The sequence below is a fragment of the Lutjanus erythropterus genome, chromosome 9 (assembly GCF_056507025.1).
Source record: "Lutjanus erythropterus isolate fLutEry1 chromosome 9, fLutEry1.hap2, whole genome shotgun sequence".
Lineage (NCBI taxonomy): Eukaryota > Metazoa > Chordata > Actinopteri > Lutjaniformes > Lutjanidae > Lutjanus > Lutjanus erythropterus.
In genome coordinates, this window is record NC_139325.1 from 7,887,723 (window position 1) to 7,905,682 (window position 17,960).

Here is a 17,960-nt window from a genome sequence, read left to right on the forward strand (position 1 = left end):
AGTGTCACACATTTAGGCAGCATTTAAAATACGATGTGGCGATTGTAGACTGTCTGAAAAAATACTGCATGTATTAAGACACATTTGAAGCCATAAGTCACAGTGTTTAAAATTATCAATTAATAAATTGTAGACAATTTGACCTGTTTTCCAAGTGTTTTCTTACTGTCAGACTAGTTTTTGAGTAAATTCACTTGACAGCAGCCACACAGTCAATTCAACAGTAAATGTCAGTGTGAGAACTTTCCTGAAGAAAAGACAAAGAAACAGTAAATCAGGTGTGTGCGGTTTGTATCCAACAGATCAATTTATTAATTCTTGTTACACAATATGAGTGTGCATCCCCACAAAGAAGAGCCAGGCCTCATCACAGACAGCCTGAGCCAGCTTCACTGTCACACCAGTGATCCAGTCAGTGTTAGGAACCACACACTGTGGCTGCATACAGTCATTTACTCCTGTACACTGACTGACTGCTGCAGTTCTAACACACAAGTTCTACTGAGAGCCACAAGAACACAGCAAATTCATTCCCAAACAGGAGAAAACAAAAACACTACCAAAACCTAAAAAAATGATATACAATCATACAAACCAGAGATATTAGAAAACTATACATGATTCAATGTGCTTAATGTAATTTCTGCATTACAAATATTTTCCATTTCACGTAAATATAGATTGATTTCATGTTCGGTTCTCCACCAATTACTGTACTCAAATGTGCACATACTGAAAATCTGTCAAATCATGGTTCAGGGGTAGAGCCAAAAGTAGGAAAACAAAACAATGTGCTTCCATCATAAGACATCGACTGCAAAATCAGAACATGACAAAATAAAAATCAAAGCGGAGGAGACAAACCTCAAAATAAAACACTCACTGCATAAAGGAGAAGCAGTGATGGACTGGAGATACTACAACTGCATATCAGTCCCAAAACATCATTGCATATCACACCTTCCCACAGCCACATAAATACTTTCTTTACACTTTCTTACATGTATATATAATATACAAACCCCGAGTCAGTCGGCTAATCCCATCACAACGAGAAAATGATTGCAGGCAGAAAAAATAATTTAAGATAGATTACACTGCGAGTTCAGAAAAATCTCATTGAACTAGCACGATTGTTGAACACACTGCATCATGTAACTCAGACAGCACCTGCCCTGCCCTGATACTGCTTTTTGAAATCAAGAACATTTAAAAGAAGCAGCAAAAACACTAGTGAGGAGCCAACACTGATACACATCTGAAACTAACTCGGGCCAGTTGGCCGGGTGCACAATCCAGGAAGCAGTCACCTTCAGTCAGAGCTGAGGGTGGAGAAGACATAGAGGAGCTCCTCCACAGCTCTCAAAGACAAATAAATAAAAGACCCAGAGTGTCCTGGAGAGGAAAGGGGCCCAGAGAGCATGTGCAGCTGCTTCACACTTAAAGTATGGCAACACCAGGACGTACAGTAGTACTGTATTCACATCCACTACCTGCCTACAGGTCAGCCGCTACACCCTGAATCTGAACAAGGATTTGATTCAAGATTGGATTCTAGCTGGAATCGAAGAAAATAATCAGTCTGGTGCTTCATCTGTTCATTTAGGGCTTGATTCTTTCTGAAGACTGAAGAGGTAGTTTCACATTGAAGAAGGGATAAGGATGCTGATTTGGACACCAGTTTCTAATTGTAACACAAATATCATGAACATCTTTTTGAATGATAAAAATAATATCACAAGAGGTCAACGGAACATCATCAGACTGTGTCACTAAAGAAAAAAACAAGAGAATTCTTTCTTTAACATGAGTCGGCTGTCCTTGACAGACATGAGCCGTCCATCCAGGCTCCACAGTCTCAGACAGCATCACTGAGCCACAGGTGCTCTTTTACTTTTCATCTCCATATTCATAGGTCTCTCCTCTCCGTCTCTCCACAGTCAGTGTTGTTGTGAGGACATGGTTGAAGTGAAGGTCTGGGGCTGTCCCGCACACATGAGGTGAGGTCCCTGGAGAGTTCTCAGGCCAGCAGGCCCAGTCGCTGTCTCTGGCGGAGGTTTAGAGACCAGAAGGAAGAAGATAGAGCTGTGCAGGTGAGGCGGGGTTAAAGCTGGAAACCCTCCATGGGTCCTTCCTGCTGCTGGAAGACGAACTGGCCTTGACTCTGGTCCACCTGTGGAGCCAGGCTGGCGTCCTCCTCCTCCACGCCGAAGTAGTGTTCAATCAGGTCAAAGGCCTTCTGGTAGATCTCCTGGTTCTCATGGCTCTGCAGGAACTCAATCTTGTCCAGGCCTGAAGGGGTGCAGCCACAGATACACAGCTCAGTTTGTTTCTAATGAGACTTAACACATGTAAAGTCAAGGTGGGACAAATGCCACTGCTGTCTCAAGCATCATGGTTCAAAAACTACTACTTTGAGGAGGCATTTCCTCAATTGTACTGACATTTTAAACTGTATTTTCACTCGGCCTGTTGCTGTTTTATGGAGGACAGTAACTGCCCAACATGTATTAAAAATACATGTAGGCATCAATTTTTTACTTTTTATTTTTGGGCATTTCATGCATTTGTTGTAGAGCTGCAACATTTATTCAATAATTAATTGATTGTTCAATTAATTAAGTCATTTTTAAAGAAAAAAGTTAAAAACATCTTTGATTGCAGGCTCTTAAACTTTGAATGTTTACTGGTTTATTTATTCCTTTCTGACAGCAAAATGACTATCTTTGGGGTGTGGGCAAACGAGGCATTTGAGGACCTCATCTTGGACATTGAGGAAACACTGATACATTTTTCACCATGTTCTCACAGCTAATTGATTAATTAAGCAAATAATCAACAGATTAATTGATGGACAGAATTTGTCATGCAAAACTGATCATTTCCACTAAATGTATCGCATATTGTATTTGCAATTTCAGTCAAAATGATTGCAATATGACTTTTTTATGAAATTGTACAGCCCTACTTTTAATCTGTGCCTCCATGACCTCTTATTTGACTTTGCTGTCAGCTGAGTTAACAGCCACAGCTGGTGAGCGTGGTATCTACTGCTGGGTGTTACAATAAGAAAACAGACATGCTTCCATTCTGTGGTGAGCAACAACTGTTGGACTGCCTGGACCTGATTCTAACATCTACTAGGTGTAAAAACTAAGTAACAACTAATGTGAATAAGCATGAACTAGTTGGTGTGGTGCAACCTGCTTTAATTTAGTTATGTGGGCATTTTAACTTAAGGTAAACCGAGGCTAAGTTTGAACAGCTGGTGTAACTGGCTCCTGAAATGTTACAAAAAACAAAGGATGTGCTGTTTGATATTTCTATTTTAAGCTGAGGCGTGGGTGTGACGTAGATATAGAGATCAGGCTGAATGACAGCTATCACCCGTGTGTATTTCCCACATGAGAATGTTTGGCAGCTTGCGTCTTCTTTGTTTACTTTGACTTTTACAGTTTATGCTGCATTAACAATATATAGTGGGAGTGGAAGTCATTCATCAAACCTCAGACATTCTTTTATTTAATTGGTTTATATTCTAAGAAATGTTCAGTCATATATTTGCCAATGGTAGGGTAGCATTTTCTAACACTGAGACTAACATTTTTCTTCATGATAAAAGGACTCTACATTAATTGTGCGGAGTCACTGGCTCACAGATTGATTTCTGGCATGGAACCAAGAAGTAAATATGTAAATTCCTGTCACATCTGTGTAAGAAGGTACTGGAGGTGTTGGTATGACTGATGGATTTTGTACAGTGTTAGTTTCAGTTGTTAGCTGTGTAATGCGTTGCAGAGCATTACCGTAAGCCTCCTCGATGAGAGCACAGTATGGATTAATGCCTGTTCCGTTCTGTTTGGCCTCCTGCTCTCCCAGTCTGAGGATGTTCTCCAGTCCATTCAGAGACACCTGCACGATCTTTGAGTCCATCACTGTCAGCAGGTCACACATGGGTTTGATGGCACTCAGAGACACCAGATACCTGCTCACACCAAGAGAAATATTCAAAATAAGTATTTTCATTAATGTTAAGTCACCCGAGGAGTTACTTAGTAAAATGCAGATCTCAGCCAGGTATGGTGAAGCGTGGTGGTGAAGCACCTGCTGTAATGTCACCACAGATCACAGATGAAGCCAGCAGACTTTTGCCAAGTTTTAATAAAGTGTTTTTAATATAGTATAGTGTTAGTTTTCTTTAAGAGGCATAGAGTAGTGTCATGAACTGAACATCCTGGGTTCGCCTGACTGTATAAACTTCAAACAATCAATAAATCCAAACTTCTCCTTTTAAACATTGTTATTTATTTGGAACATTTCATTATTTATTTAGAGTATTGTGTTATTTAGATAGAACATTTTTTTAAATTAGAAAATTGTTATTTAGAACCCTTATTTAAGTAGAACATTTTAATCATTTAGAAAATTAGATTATTTAGTTAGAACCCTTATTTATGTAGTACATTTCATTTATTTAGTACATTTTGTTGTTTATTTAGAACATTTTTCCTACTCATAGGTTGGAGCCTGCATGTTTCAGTGAAGTTGTGTCTCTTCAGAATGTTCATGTTTTGACATAGTTCTGATAAGATTGCTCCCAGTCACTGAATTTAACTTTTTTTTTTTTTTTTTCCACAAGTGACCACTATCATGTTCAATCTCTCACATTTATAACAAACTAAATATCTTGACAATCAGCTCAGAATTAGTTGATTGACCTTGAACACTGTGATATGGTGACTGTGCAGACACAGTGGAGATGAGATTTATTCACCCTGTATGGTGTCTTACTTTAGAGGATCATAACATACTGTGTATGGAATAAACGGCAGATGATGATGATCTAACAGGGTAAAATCATGATTTAAAGGTGTTCAAGGTCCACAAGTAAACAAACGAGAGACGCAGACTTCACTACAACATCAACTGCAACTTGCTTATTATTAAAATTGTCACAAAATCTGGTTTCTTATGAAGGTGAGAAATCGAACATGACAGCCATTTTGATTAGAATATAATTTAGTTACTGGGGGTGACAGGACTATCAGTGTTCACTGTGGTGTGGCTCCAGCTGAAGAAGCTGCTAATGTTCCCCATTATTGTCAAATTCTCAGCATGCAATACATCACAGAGAACCAGAGTGTTAACCTAATCTGTGCTGGAGTGCCCCCAGAGGTGGCATTAGTAATCGCCCACGCTGCCTCCTTCCTCGTACGGAACTCAGCCTTCTGCAGGATCTCAATGAGTACTGGGAAGATGTTGGCATCAATCACATTCTGATGAGAGGAGAAACACCATCAGTTCCACAGACACACAAAACATGACACACTACACCGAAGTGGAGAAGCCTATACCTGAATCTGAGCTCGGTTTCCTGCTGTAATGTTGGACACAGTCCAGCATGCCTCCTTCTTAATGGATTCCTTGGGGCTGCTGAGGAGGTGGAGTAAACATGGTAGTGCTGAACAGTTCAAGATTACCTGATGACAGACAGACAGACGTTTACATTTAATACTGTATATAATCATGTACAAACAAATCAATGCAGACATGAAGTGAGTCTCTACCTGAGTCTGGATATCATCTCCTGTCACAATGTTGCCCACCGCACGTAAAGCAGGAGAAACAACCTTATAGTCACTGTGCCTATAACAAAATACAAAGAAAGATTCAAACAACTTAAATTTCTTAGAACATGACAGTTTTCATGCCAAAACACTAAGGAAGGGAATCTATTTAAGTAAAGATGTTTGTCCAATAATGAACATCTTCATCATGTGTCCTCTGCATTAATCTGCTTTAAACGGTGTATACATTCACTCAAGTTAGGGGCTTCACACTAACAACAACAGCAGAAATCATTTAACACCAAGTTCAAGTCAAGACCGATTCACTGTGGACTTTGGATTAGATGAACATTTAAAGAGAAAGGTTAGGTTTATTTCAACCTGGCTTAATTCCCACTGATGTGAATAATGGGACTGTGTAGGTTGTGTGAACTTTGCTCTTGCCAGTGTTGCTGGAGAGACTGCATGCAGTTCTTGATTACTCAGCAGAATTCTAGAAACCATTTAATACACCGTCTATGATCCAGCATGAAAAAACTGATGCGTTCTGCATGAGTGGAGACGAAGACAAGCACACTGGACAGGCCAGCGACCAATTTTTTTCTTCTTTAAGAAGCTGCAGTTGCTATAGACCAGGCATTACTGGTGACCTCAAACCCACACAAGGTTTCTTGATTGTAGTGTGGATTCATTTTCAAATTAATATTTTATAATGTTATATAATCCATTAGTGTTGAACTGATTATTCCAGTCTGTTATTCATAAGTAGAGGCTGCAGTGTTGGAGCCAGGTTTTAGAGCCAGGTGCTGCAGTTGCTCTCCACTGACTGCAAGTGCCTGGCTTTTGTATAAAATACTAATTTTCTGTGTTATTCTAATACTGGATATATTAGAAAACAGAACTTCCTCCCCACAGCCAGTCTCAAGGATCGGGTGCTGGTCAGCCACAGGAACATCTCAGATAAAATCATAAACCGCTGCACACTGAACTGATTCACTGTGATTTTATTAGTTTGCTCCTAATAAAATCACAGCAACTCGGTTCAGTGTGTGATGGTTTATGTTGATGAGTTTATCTGGATCTATTAATCTGATGTTGTACAATGACATTTTAATCTGTTAATAAGCATATATTTTGTGGCTGTTTATATTAAAGGTTATATGACTTATCAAACAAACAAACTGGTTTACAAGGCAGATAAAAGAACAGAGGATCATATAACAGGGGGGTCTCTTCTAATTCAACTTTAACCAGCGATTAAGAAGACACTTATTTCTTCAGCTTTGAATTTGGTCTGCAAACTACAAGTGACCTACAAGTGTTTTAACAGGATGTTAGTGTCTCTTCCTGTATATTCAATAAAGGCTGCTGGAAACTGTCTGACTTGACTGCAGCTTTTTGTCTCTACCTCCTACTGTGGCTGCCTGATCCTGACTACTTTACAGGCAAGGCACAGTTCATCTCCAACGAGCCTAGTGTGTCAGTGTTTCATTGTACCTGAATCTACTAAATGGAAACATCACAGTGACTGGATATGGATAAAGCTGTTATATCAGAGTACCTCAACAGTTCTCTGCCAGCCTCATGACCGTACCGGCAATACATATTAAAGCTATAATAGAAAATCAGGATGGATTTGAATCACTAGGAAACAATTATTTACCAAGTGCTTGACTTTCACATATCATTATATACTCACATTATTATACCTAATAATAACAATAATTTATGAGCAGTCTGTTCTTCGGCAGGCTCAGAGGATATTGACCAACCCATCACATATCCTGCATGTAGAATATGAGCTCTTGCCCTCTGGCAGACGATACAGAGTTCCCCACTGTAAACTTAACCAATTTAAAAATTAATTTGTTCCTGCCTCCATTAAACTTTTAAATAGTGCTGTTTGAGGCTGCAGGGATTGTGCAATAGTTTCAGGATGTTTTTTACCACAGGATATGTGCAATATGTGTTATGTATTTGTATGTGCAATATCTTGTAATGTGCAATGTGAATTATGTGCATGTTATGTGTTTATTTATTATGTTGTTTGTTTTATCACACTGTGGAGGCATGTTGTGTGCAGCATTTGAGTCCAAAACAAATTTCCCTATGGGGACAATAAAGTATATCATATCGTATCATACCTGGAATAGTCTTAACTCACTCGTTATCATTTTGGATTCTGCTGCCACTTATAAAACAGCACTTAAGTTCTTTTTCATCACTAAATAATTGCTCTTAAAAATATATATTGTCTTCAACACATACTCAGTATCTCACCAGAAAGAAATCTAAAATGTCAATAAAATACATCATACTCCTGACATTAAAGTACTTAGTGAAGTTTAGAGAGAATGAAGAGCACAGACATCAGTCGGTATCTTCATCATGTCCTCTGTCCTCCTCTGATGTGTTTACTGCCTGCAGGTACCACTCGCAGAGAGGCAAGGGCTGCTTTATCTCATCCAGCAGGAAGTTCACAAGAATTTGCATAATTTTAAGATTTGCAAAGTAGACTAAACAGTAAGATGACATTCAAACAGTTTTCCTTTTAGCTTGTTTGTGACAATTGGCTGTTAGCTGAGTTAATGTGCAGTGTTTGTGTAGAACATAACGGATGGATCAGACTGCAGACAGAGCAGACTGACACATGCATGTTTATGCATGTTGATTTGAGGGCTGCATTATGAAGCAAGGTTGATGTGTTCGCGAGGTATGCTGAGTCTAAAGTCAGAGTTTTCAGTGACAGGAAGAAGTCTCTTTTTTAACCTGGCTAGATCACCATGGTTACTGATGCTGAACTCATAACCTGGGTGGGAGCAGGTTATGTTCTGAGTTATTGATAAAGTATTGGCTAATTTACTTGCAGAGTTTTGTGCAACTTACAGTAACAAGGGTAGCTGTCATCAACTCAAGTAGGGTCATCTTCGACTTATTTTCATTTTACTGCGTCCCCATTGTGGCATGTCTGCTGTTCACTGACTTCACTCTGTGTGATTCTGTGTCGTTTGTCGTATTTCTTTTATTGCTTTTAAGACCCTGCCAGCACCCTGTATATACCTATGCTAAAATTAGAATGTTTATAGTCGACTGTGAATAAGTGGGTCACTAATCCAAAGATAGACAATGCACCCAACATTGGTTTATTTTTTTTAGCCGAGAACATGGTTCTGAAACAAGTTTTTCCCATTTGCTCCTCAGGCAAGGTGACGAGTGCAAAATCAGCATGAACCACAGAGGCACATTTATGGGAAATACAACAGGATGTTGCTTCAACTACAGACCCAGTCCTGAGTTAAATCACCATTCTATAGGAGTTCGAAAGGCAGGCTGATGAATCAGGAAAAGACTCTCATACAATGTGGAAGTGTCAGTTCCTTACATGAGCAGCTCCACTAGTCTGCGGCAGACCCCGGAGTCAATGACTGTCTGGATCTTTTCATTTGGACCATCAGATAGGTAGGACAGAGCCCAGCAGGCATCAGCCAGCACATCTGGATCGCTGCTGAACAGCAGCCTGGACAGCACGCTAAGACAAGGAGACACCTGACACACACCAGAGTCAAGGACACCAGAGACACAGGGACAGTTTAATAGAAGAGCTGGATGAATAATGATTCAGGAAGCAGAGATAAGACATTCCAGTTCAGTTCTGACACGTTGACTGACCTTAGCAAAATCTGGTGGTGGGTTCTTCCCTCTGCAGAGGTTGGACAGAGCCCACACTGCATTGCGGGTTGTTGTGAGACGGTTGGATTTAGCAAGTAGCCTGGACATGAAGACACAGCATTCAGGTGTTATCATCATATAACGTGACCCATTCAGACAGAGAGATGAAGGACACTTACTGCTGCAGAGACGGAAGGATGCCACAGTTGAGCACGTAGTCTCTGCACTCAGCGTTATCTCCTGCTATGTTCCCCAACGCCCAAACCGCCTGCAACACAACACACAGCCAACATGCCTCAGTGTCCCAGTGAGAAGGTGCTGCAGTCCTAATTTCTTTATTAATGAGTGCAGGTTTACCGGACATTTTCAAGGTCTCCACATTCCCTGTTTTTGACATTCTTTTATGAACAACTCCTTACAGTAAGATCATAATTATAATACCTCCTCTCATTTGTTTATTCCAATTTCACCAGAACTAGATCATCACTCCTAACTATTAGCATCACTTGTCTATTGCACAAATTAACAACCCCTATTGAGGGGTAGTAAGAAAACAAAGCTAAAACAACAACAAAAATAAGTAAATAAAAAATAATTTAAACAACTAACAGAAAAAAGAGGATAGAAATATTGTATTTTTAATTTTTGTGTGTATGAATTTTCTATGTCAGAGGTTTTCAAAGTGGGAGACGGGTCCAGTGCTCAAAATTAAGGATGTCCTGTTGTCCCAGGGACAATAAAAACGGTGTCTGGGACAATCCTGGCACAGTAGAGAAACTTATTTCCAAATATTCATTATTTGGATAAACTGACCATGTATCGGGAATCTAAAGGTTTCTTTCTCACCTGAAAAAGAATCTTGAGACTTAATAAAGTGGCATATCAACAGTTCTACATTGAATGTAAATGACCGCCAACTCATTCAGTCATTCATGGTCAGTAGGTGTATTGTTTTGACTTGTGCCTGGGAACCTGTATGACTAAACGTGACTCAACTCTCATTTTTCACTTGTCCCACATAACATCGGTGTAACGTGACATTTCTCCATCAAATGACAGAGAAATGTAATGCTATTTACTCATTAATGCTGCATGTACATCTCTAGCAACCTTCCGTATGATACGCAGTGTTGCGTTTTATTGCATCTTTGTGCTCAGTGAAGTTGAATTTATCAAGCTGGCAGCAGTAGACATGAGGACAACCAAACTCTTCATGTAACAGTTGAGCCTTCATATGCATTCCCCCATGCCCAAAATTCTATATTCATGCACATATCTGTATATAGAGATTAAAATTCTCCCCACACGCTGCACGCTTGGAAAGTGGAGCGAGATATCTAACATTTGGCTCTGTGTATAAATGGTTATGAAAATTCAACACTGTAAAAATGTCAATATGCAGTGTTGTATTCAAATTTGCTCTTTCATAATATCTTTGCATGTGCTAACTGAGCAGCACCATATAGGTCACCGTCAATACATGTGTTCTTTTACATGTCACCTAATGAGCGGTGTATGAAAGGATCTAAATAAGAACTGCCCTGTTAAAATTCATGTAACTGTGTACAACCTATTGTATTCGTCTGAAGGGAAGGTTTAATGAGCAGCTATTTCAGATTGAAAAAAAGAAAAGAAAGAAGAAAAAAACAATGGAAAAATGATTGTAAAAGTAGGGGTGGGAATATCTGGGTTATTCATGATTCAATTACAATTCAGAGAGCTACAATTTGACGATTAAATAATTCTCAATGAATCTCGATGCATCAAAATGTTAAAGTTTTAAGCCATGGGTTGCAGGCTGGATTGTATTTATCTGTAGCTGCTCACATTCAGCCATCCTCACAAAAACTCAAGAGGTAAAATTCAGGGGGAATTTAGCTGCATGTTGGAGAGAACCATCAGTCATCTATTGTACAGCATGGCTGTTATCTGTTCCAAGTCATTTCCCAACTATTATTACACAGTACAAGCAAAAACATCTTGCACTGTGAGGGCAGAACCTTCAACACTGCACACAGAGAGCATCTGTTTTAAAAAACATTTGACTGTTTTATGGCTCATATTTAATATCTTATCTTTGAGCCTCTCACCTGTTCCTGGACGTCTTCGTACTCAGAGTTCAGCAGCTCAATGAAAATGGGAACAGCTCCTGTTTCAATCACCACCTTGGTGTGCAGGAAGGTGCCCGAGGCGATGTTGGTTAGGGCCCAGGCTGCTTCAAACTGTTGGAAATGCACAAATAATACACACAACAGTGACAGTTCAGTCAATCCGCATGAGGTGACATTTCAGAGAAATCTGAAATACTAATTAGTTTGACTGGTGTGATTCTTGGTAGAACATGTTAGATGTACGATGTCTCAGAGCCAGAAACTGAATCCTGGACACATCACATGGTGAACACAAGACCTGTTGAGTAATCAAGCTTCTACACTTACATTTATTTTTAGGGGCACATATTGATATTAAAGGGATAGTTCAGCCAAAAATTAAAATTCAGTCATTATCATCTCACCCTCATGCTGACTGAAGATCTGATTTAGTTTTTTAGTCCACAAAACACTGCCGGAGTTTCACAGGAAAACAGTTTTACAGAATCTCCCAAACTAGTCAAATGGAGACCAGATTTCAAAAAAAAAAAAAAACTACAGAAAATAAAAACATACAATGTCTCCATTAGGGGTGGGGGAAATTTCCGATTCTTAGATGCATCGCGATTCGGACGTGGACGAATCTGAATCGATTCACAAACGTCCAAATTTCGATTATTTAAATCTGTTAATTAAAGTGATACAGAAGCTTCTAAATAATGTGGAACTAAGAAGCGCGGTACGCGTCATCGCCGGGACATTTTGGGACGCGCACCTGGAGCGACACGCGCACAGCGGAAAACAAACATGGCCGACCGGCAGCCACCTCGCCATGAGGTCCGAACAGCTCCTTCTAATTTAAAAGCAGCCGTGTGGAAACACTTCGACTTCTACAACGTCGACGGCGGAAGCAAACTGGACAAGAGCCACGTTATATGTAAGCTGTGTCGAGCTAAAATCAAATACTTTGGCAACACAACAAACATGAGAAGCCGTAACTTGATTCCACCCGACGGAGGAGTCGGGGAGACGGCAGGCTGCTGTTGCTGCGGCTACTAGTGGCTACTGTTGGTACTTTCCAGTTTGCACATATTTCCAATAGTTTAATAAAATATAATCGAAATGAATTCTTATTACAAATGCGCTGTTTTTAAAAATTGCAAGTGACGAATGCTTATTCAGTGAGACAAAAAGAAATGTGTTTGTGAAAAAGTGCATCAATATACATAAAGATGCATCAATAATCGTTTTATAATCGAATCGTAGCCCCTGAATCGTAATCGTAATCAAATCGGCAGGTGCCCAAAGATTCCCACCCCTAGTCTCCATACTGCTCATCTCCTAAGGCCCCGACATGCCATTCACTTGCACCCGCACACCATCACAACACACACACACACACACACAATTCAGACAGTGTTCACATGGCCCCAAGCTCAGGATCTACAATGCAGGCTAAAACATGGTGGAAATGACATTTTTGCCAGTCAACTTGGCATGTTGGGGATTTAGGAGACTTGGAGTACACCAGAGGAGCAGTATGGAAGCATTCTATATTTTTTTCCGGCTGTTTATTTGTTTGAAAACTGGTTACCAGTCACTTAAATAGTTGGTGAAATTCTGCAATTCTGTTTTCCAGTGAAACTCCACCAGTGTTTTGTGGACTAAAAAAAAGCTTAACCCCACCTTCAATTGGCATGAGGGTGAGATGACAGATAGGTGGTAGATGATGACTGAATTTTCATTTTTGGGTGGACTATTCCTTTAAGGGGTGCATTTTTTTTAAGAAATAAGATTAGCATATCTTTTTTTCAAACAAACACGCAGAACTATTTCACCATTTAGAGGTCAGCTGATTTTCTGGCATGTAGGGCAGCCTATATGGTATTTTAATCACATTTTCTGCACTGGAAAGGCCACCTGGAGGGCACTTAGTCATGTTTTCTCTACTGCTTCCCCTTTTACCATCACTCACATATGTGAATGAAATGCTCACACTATCAGGCCCTAGTAACATGTTGTAAATAGAGGCAATGGCACACTATATCAAAAAACTATAGTGTTTATCTGACATCTAAATAACTTAAAATATTCCTGATGTGTCTCACTGATCATAGTTTCATTCATACAGGTACTGTGCTGTGCAGCTCACCTGCAGTGTGCAATTTTCACTCCTCTTCAGGAACTCCACAAAACGAGTCACAACACCAGGAGTTGAAATTACCTCATCTATGGGCGGGTTTGGTTCTGCACAGAGGATCAAAACAGAACTCAACTCTAACTGAATGCATTCTGGTTCAAAGATGACAGATTTTTAAAAAGGAAGGCAGAGGTTCTGATCAACTAAAGTGCAAAAGGAGAGTAGAAGTGAGTTTACCTTCATGTGCATTAGAGAGTGCACTCCTGAGTGGACATAAAGCTAACTTGTAATATTACATTGAGACAAACCATTAGTTGAGTCATCACTGTGGTATTTTTGCACAGACCATCTGTCAAACAGTCTGTTCAGCTGTGATGTTGTAAGAGTTTTGTAAGTTATAATAATAACTTCATTTATATAGCACCTTTAAAACTGAGTTTATAAAGTGCTTTGACAGGCAAAGCAAAAGAGCAGAAGAACAGGATAGAGCAGAGGCAAAATAACAACAGAAGGCCAGGCAGGAGCAAGACAAAATTAAGCTAAAACTGAAGTAAAACTAAGACACAAGCAAAAGACACTAAAACCTAGTAAAACAATACAAAACAGTAAAAGAGATAAAAAACAGTAAAACATGACAATAAAGAATAAATGAAAATATAGAGGAAGGGGATCGTAGAGACTTAACATGGAATGGAATAAGACATCATCTAACGTCAATGTAAGTAAGTACAAATAAAATAATAAAATTAAATATATTGAAAGGAGACAATGACATAACATAAAAGCAAGTCTATGAGAATGGGTTTTAAAAGTAATTTAAAAGAGGCCACTAATTCTGCAGCCTCATCTCCTCAGGCAGGTCATTCCAAGGTCGAGGGGCCCTGATGGAAAAAGCGCAGTCACCTTTAGATTTAAGGCTCGACTTTGGAGCAGTTAGGAAGACCCCGCCTGAGGATCTAAGGCTGCGTACTGGCTCATAGGGGGTTAAAATTTCAGCTCTGTAGCTAGGGGCCAGACCAGGACAGACTTTAAATGTGATCAGTGAAATCTTAAAATCAATTCTAAAACGCACAAGAAGCCAATGGAGGGAAGCCGGGATTGGGGTGATGTGATGTCATCTCTTAAAACCACTAAGAAGCCTAGCTGTAGGTAGTCTTTTCTGTTGACTGAATCTATTTCATCCTAATCAGTAAAAGAATGGTACAACAGATTCTAAATAAAGCAGTGAGAGATTATTACTTAAACTTCAGATCAGATAAATTACGTAAATATTTAGATACCCAGGATGCAACACAAACCTTTGGAGAGCAATTTCCGAAATTTCTGTGTAGCAATTAGCTGCTGGTCTGGGTCGTCAGAGAAGATCATCTGAATCATATCTGGAGTTATGACCCCATCCTGCAACATGGTCAACATTAGAGAAATATTAAAAATGATGGATATCAAAACCGTTCTGCATTAAATACCACAGTAGTAAAGCAACACTTACACCTGCAACAGGTACTGTGGAGCTGATGTCTGGATCCTGGATCGGACACTCCAGCATTGATTCATCAGTTGAAGGTACACACACATTTCTCCTCTTGAACAACTGTGGGCACACAGTGAAGATCACATGATTAACCTGCTGCTGTTAATATTTTTAGTACCCTGGCTTGATACCAAACACAACAGCACATGTGAAAAAATGCACAGGGTTTTGACTGTAATTGATGATGTAGAATAGTTTAATTTAAATTTAAAGTAATAAGTATTGTAATCAAGTGGTTCAGAGTGAGACAGTGTTTACCTGCTCCTCTCTCTTCTGTTTGCGTAGCTGGATTCCTTCCTCCTCTCTCCTTCGACGCATCTCCTGAGGATTCAGTGCTTTGTTCTTGTAGCTCTTCATCCTGTAGTTGTCTTTTCCCGGACTCGCCATCGTGTCTGAGAGTCAGGACACAGGACAGGCAGTTAAGGTCCAGGTGCATCTACTCATCAAATGCAGTCATCATTAAATACCGACTATGACTATGCAAAAACATTTGATTCAAGAGGCAGGTATTGACAATTACTGAAAATAGTCTCAACAGGGATTTACGTGTTTGGACTTGATGGCTTTGCACATTATAGGCATGGATTGATACCATTTTTTCAGGTTCAATACCACAACCTTAAGTATCTGCTAATACCAATACCAATCAGATAGTGTCTTTTTCCCTCTCCTAAAGGGAGAGTTCAACCCAAAATCAAAAATATTTTTCCTCTGGCCTGTAGTGCTATTTATACATCTACATTGTTTTGGTGTGAGTTGCAGCGTTTTGGAAAAATACAGGCTGTGGAGAAGTCTGCATTTTCTCATATTTGATGGGACAAAATGGCACTCAAAGCACCAAAAAAATACATTTGAAATAATCAAAACGAGTGTTTCTTTCCAAAAATTATGACCCAAATACTCAAGATGATCAACAGACCTTGTTGTGAGTTTCATGCAGGAACTTCTTTCTTTCTGCAGTTGAATCTACTGTAACTATGTTACACAACAAGAAGATCGTGCTCAAACTAAACAAATATTTTACTCCCATGAAGGGAAAAGTAGGCTACATAACTGACAACATGACTTTTTTCTTTTTTTCCTGCAGAACTTTTAGCAGTCTTTCCGTGTTAGTTTGGGCTAATGGATTGTGTTGGATTATACTTTTTTTTTTTAACTTCCTATATCCAATGCAGTGATTTTGACTTATTCGTCAGGGACCAGGTACAAAAATATAAAACAAGAGAAGAGGCACTTTATAACAGATTTACCAGTGAACTACTTTCCATCTGCATTCTTGGGTAGACATAGACAATCACTACAAAATACAATACTAACTGCTATGAACAATGAGTCTCACCTGTAGTCACATTTCTTCATATCCAACCCTACGCTGCATCGGCCCATTAAAAGCCATCTTTCCCTTATCATGTCTGATGCAGCATGTGTGAAGCGCATGTATCATGTGTATATCATTAGTAAGTAAAGTAAGTAAATGAACAACAGAGCTGAGCCCAAAAAAAAAAAAAAAAAAACAGAATAAAAACGTAAAATCCTCCATGATGCACGTCTGATGTAATCAAAGTCTCCTAAAGACCAAAAATGCCAAACAGACAAAAAATGTTACTTACACCATGTTTTTAGCATTTTATGTTTTTTCCAGTTGCTTTTATATGTTTGAAAAATGGTCACCATTCATTTCTACTGTTTGGGAGATTCTGCAACACTGTTTTTCTGTGAAACAGCGTTTTGCAGACTAACAAAATAAACCTGAACCCTAATTGGCTTGAGAGTGAGTAGATAATGACTGAATTACTATCCCTTTAACATATATATGCAGATGCACACTTCTTTTTGCACAGCAATACATACAGTTGGCAGGTGTAGTTCAGAGGAAGGGAAATAGGTCCTACATGAAACTGTTCACAGCAGTTGAGTTTGTTGGGGTTTTTTTGGTTTTTTTGTAGTCAACGTATTTGAGCACCAGGAGCCAAGTACCATCTAGTTCCATTAGAGAAAGCACAGATCTCTATGGTTGATATCTCCAAAACTCTGTGACTCACACCACAGATATCCAGATGGATAAACAGCACTACAGGAAAGAGGAAAAAGATAAATTTCTGATTTTGGGTTGAGCTGTTCCTTTAAGCTTGGCCCGCCCCGAGCCTCACGCCCATTTCTGTGTGATAGATACCTCTGGAAAGCTGACTGAGGATGATTAAGAAATACAGAATGAATGACTGGCTTTTGATCAATCTCAGAACATGGAGAAGCAGAATTTTACCGCAGCTATTGTGTTAATTAAAACAAAGCAAGAGTTGCGACAGTCCAGTGTTTGACTCTATATCCAGACTGATATCTTACAGTTACTATTAACTCGCAATCCAGGTCACTCGCCTTCTCTGTTCATTTGTAGAATTATTGGGCTTGGACATAATGACAAACAGCCTGGTGGTAAACTCATGTATTAAGGAGATATCTCCTATGGACGCTGTTAGCAGTCGTGCAGGAGGAGGTCAAACTACCGTTAGCTGAACTAGCTGCACTGCTGATAGTCAGGACACACCGGACCCCGGCGTTGCGCACACATATCAATACATGTAGCTACTAGGACATGGCCTCGACTGAACCTCTTCCAATGAAGACTAATGCACACAGAGGTGTTCCTGTCCAGTTACTACAGCAGGTTAGCTTAGCTGTTAGCTCCGGAGCTAATGCTGCGGTGTGTCATTTATCTCTGCTGTATGTAGCTGCAGTGACAACAGCCCCAGTCCCACCACACTGACTCTGACCTACAGAACATATGGGGAGAACACTGTTACCTGATAACGCGTTCAGTTCTGTAGTAGCTTCAACCTTTGCTGCTCTCCCTCTTTTTCGAGCAAAATGGCGTCCTATTGAAACTTTCCCAGGAAACCCCTCGCGTCAACAACGGCACGTCACTTCCGTCAGCTGTCGGCCGGTTTCTGAGCGCGAGGCGTCAA

At 39.7% G+C, this 17,960-nt stretch overlaps 1 protein-coding gene across 1 annotated transcript; it reads right to left on the reverse strand.

Moving 5' to 3' along the window:
* Positions 1-274: 274 nt before the first annotated feature.
* On the reverse strand, positions 275-17,941 carry kpna5 (karyopherin alpha 5 (importin alpha 6)). Its single transcript, XM_084726012.1, has 14 exons — positions 17,799-17,941; positions 15,256-15,389; positions 14,956-15,057; positions 14,765-14,864; positions 13,479-13,573; positions 11,327-11,458; positions 9,416-9,504; positions 9,237-9,336; positions 8,950-9,113; positions 5,568-5,646; positions 5,355-5,480; positions 5,149-5,276; positions 3,807-3,985; positions 275-2,292 (listed from the first exon to the last, which is right to left on the reverse strand). The coding sequence occupies exons 2-14, from the start codon at positions 15,382-15,384 to the stop codon at positions 2,105-2,107; spliced, it is 1,611 nt and encodes a 536-aa protein (XP_084582138.1). The 5' UTR covers positions 15,385-15,389; positions 17,799-17,941; the 3' UTR covers positions 275-2,104.
* Positions 17,942-17,960: the final 19 nt, after the last annotated feature.

Excerpts from the sequence above, each read along its gene's own strand:
- kpna5 (XM_084726012.1), bottom strand. The coding sequence starts at position 15,384 with ATGGCGAGTCCGGGAAAAGACAACTACAGGATGAAGAGCTACAAGAAC. Across the intron at positions 9,337-9,415 it reads ATCCTTCCGTCTCTGCAGCA|GCTACTTGCTAAATCCAACC; the intron begins GTAAGTGTCCTT and ends CTTCATGTCCAG. Across the intron at positions 5,481-5,567 it reads GAGATGATATCCAGACTCAG|GTAATCTTGAACTGTTCAGC; the intron begins GTAGAGACTCAC and ends GTCTGTCATCAG.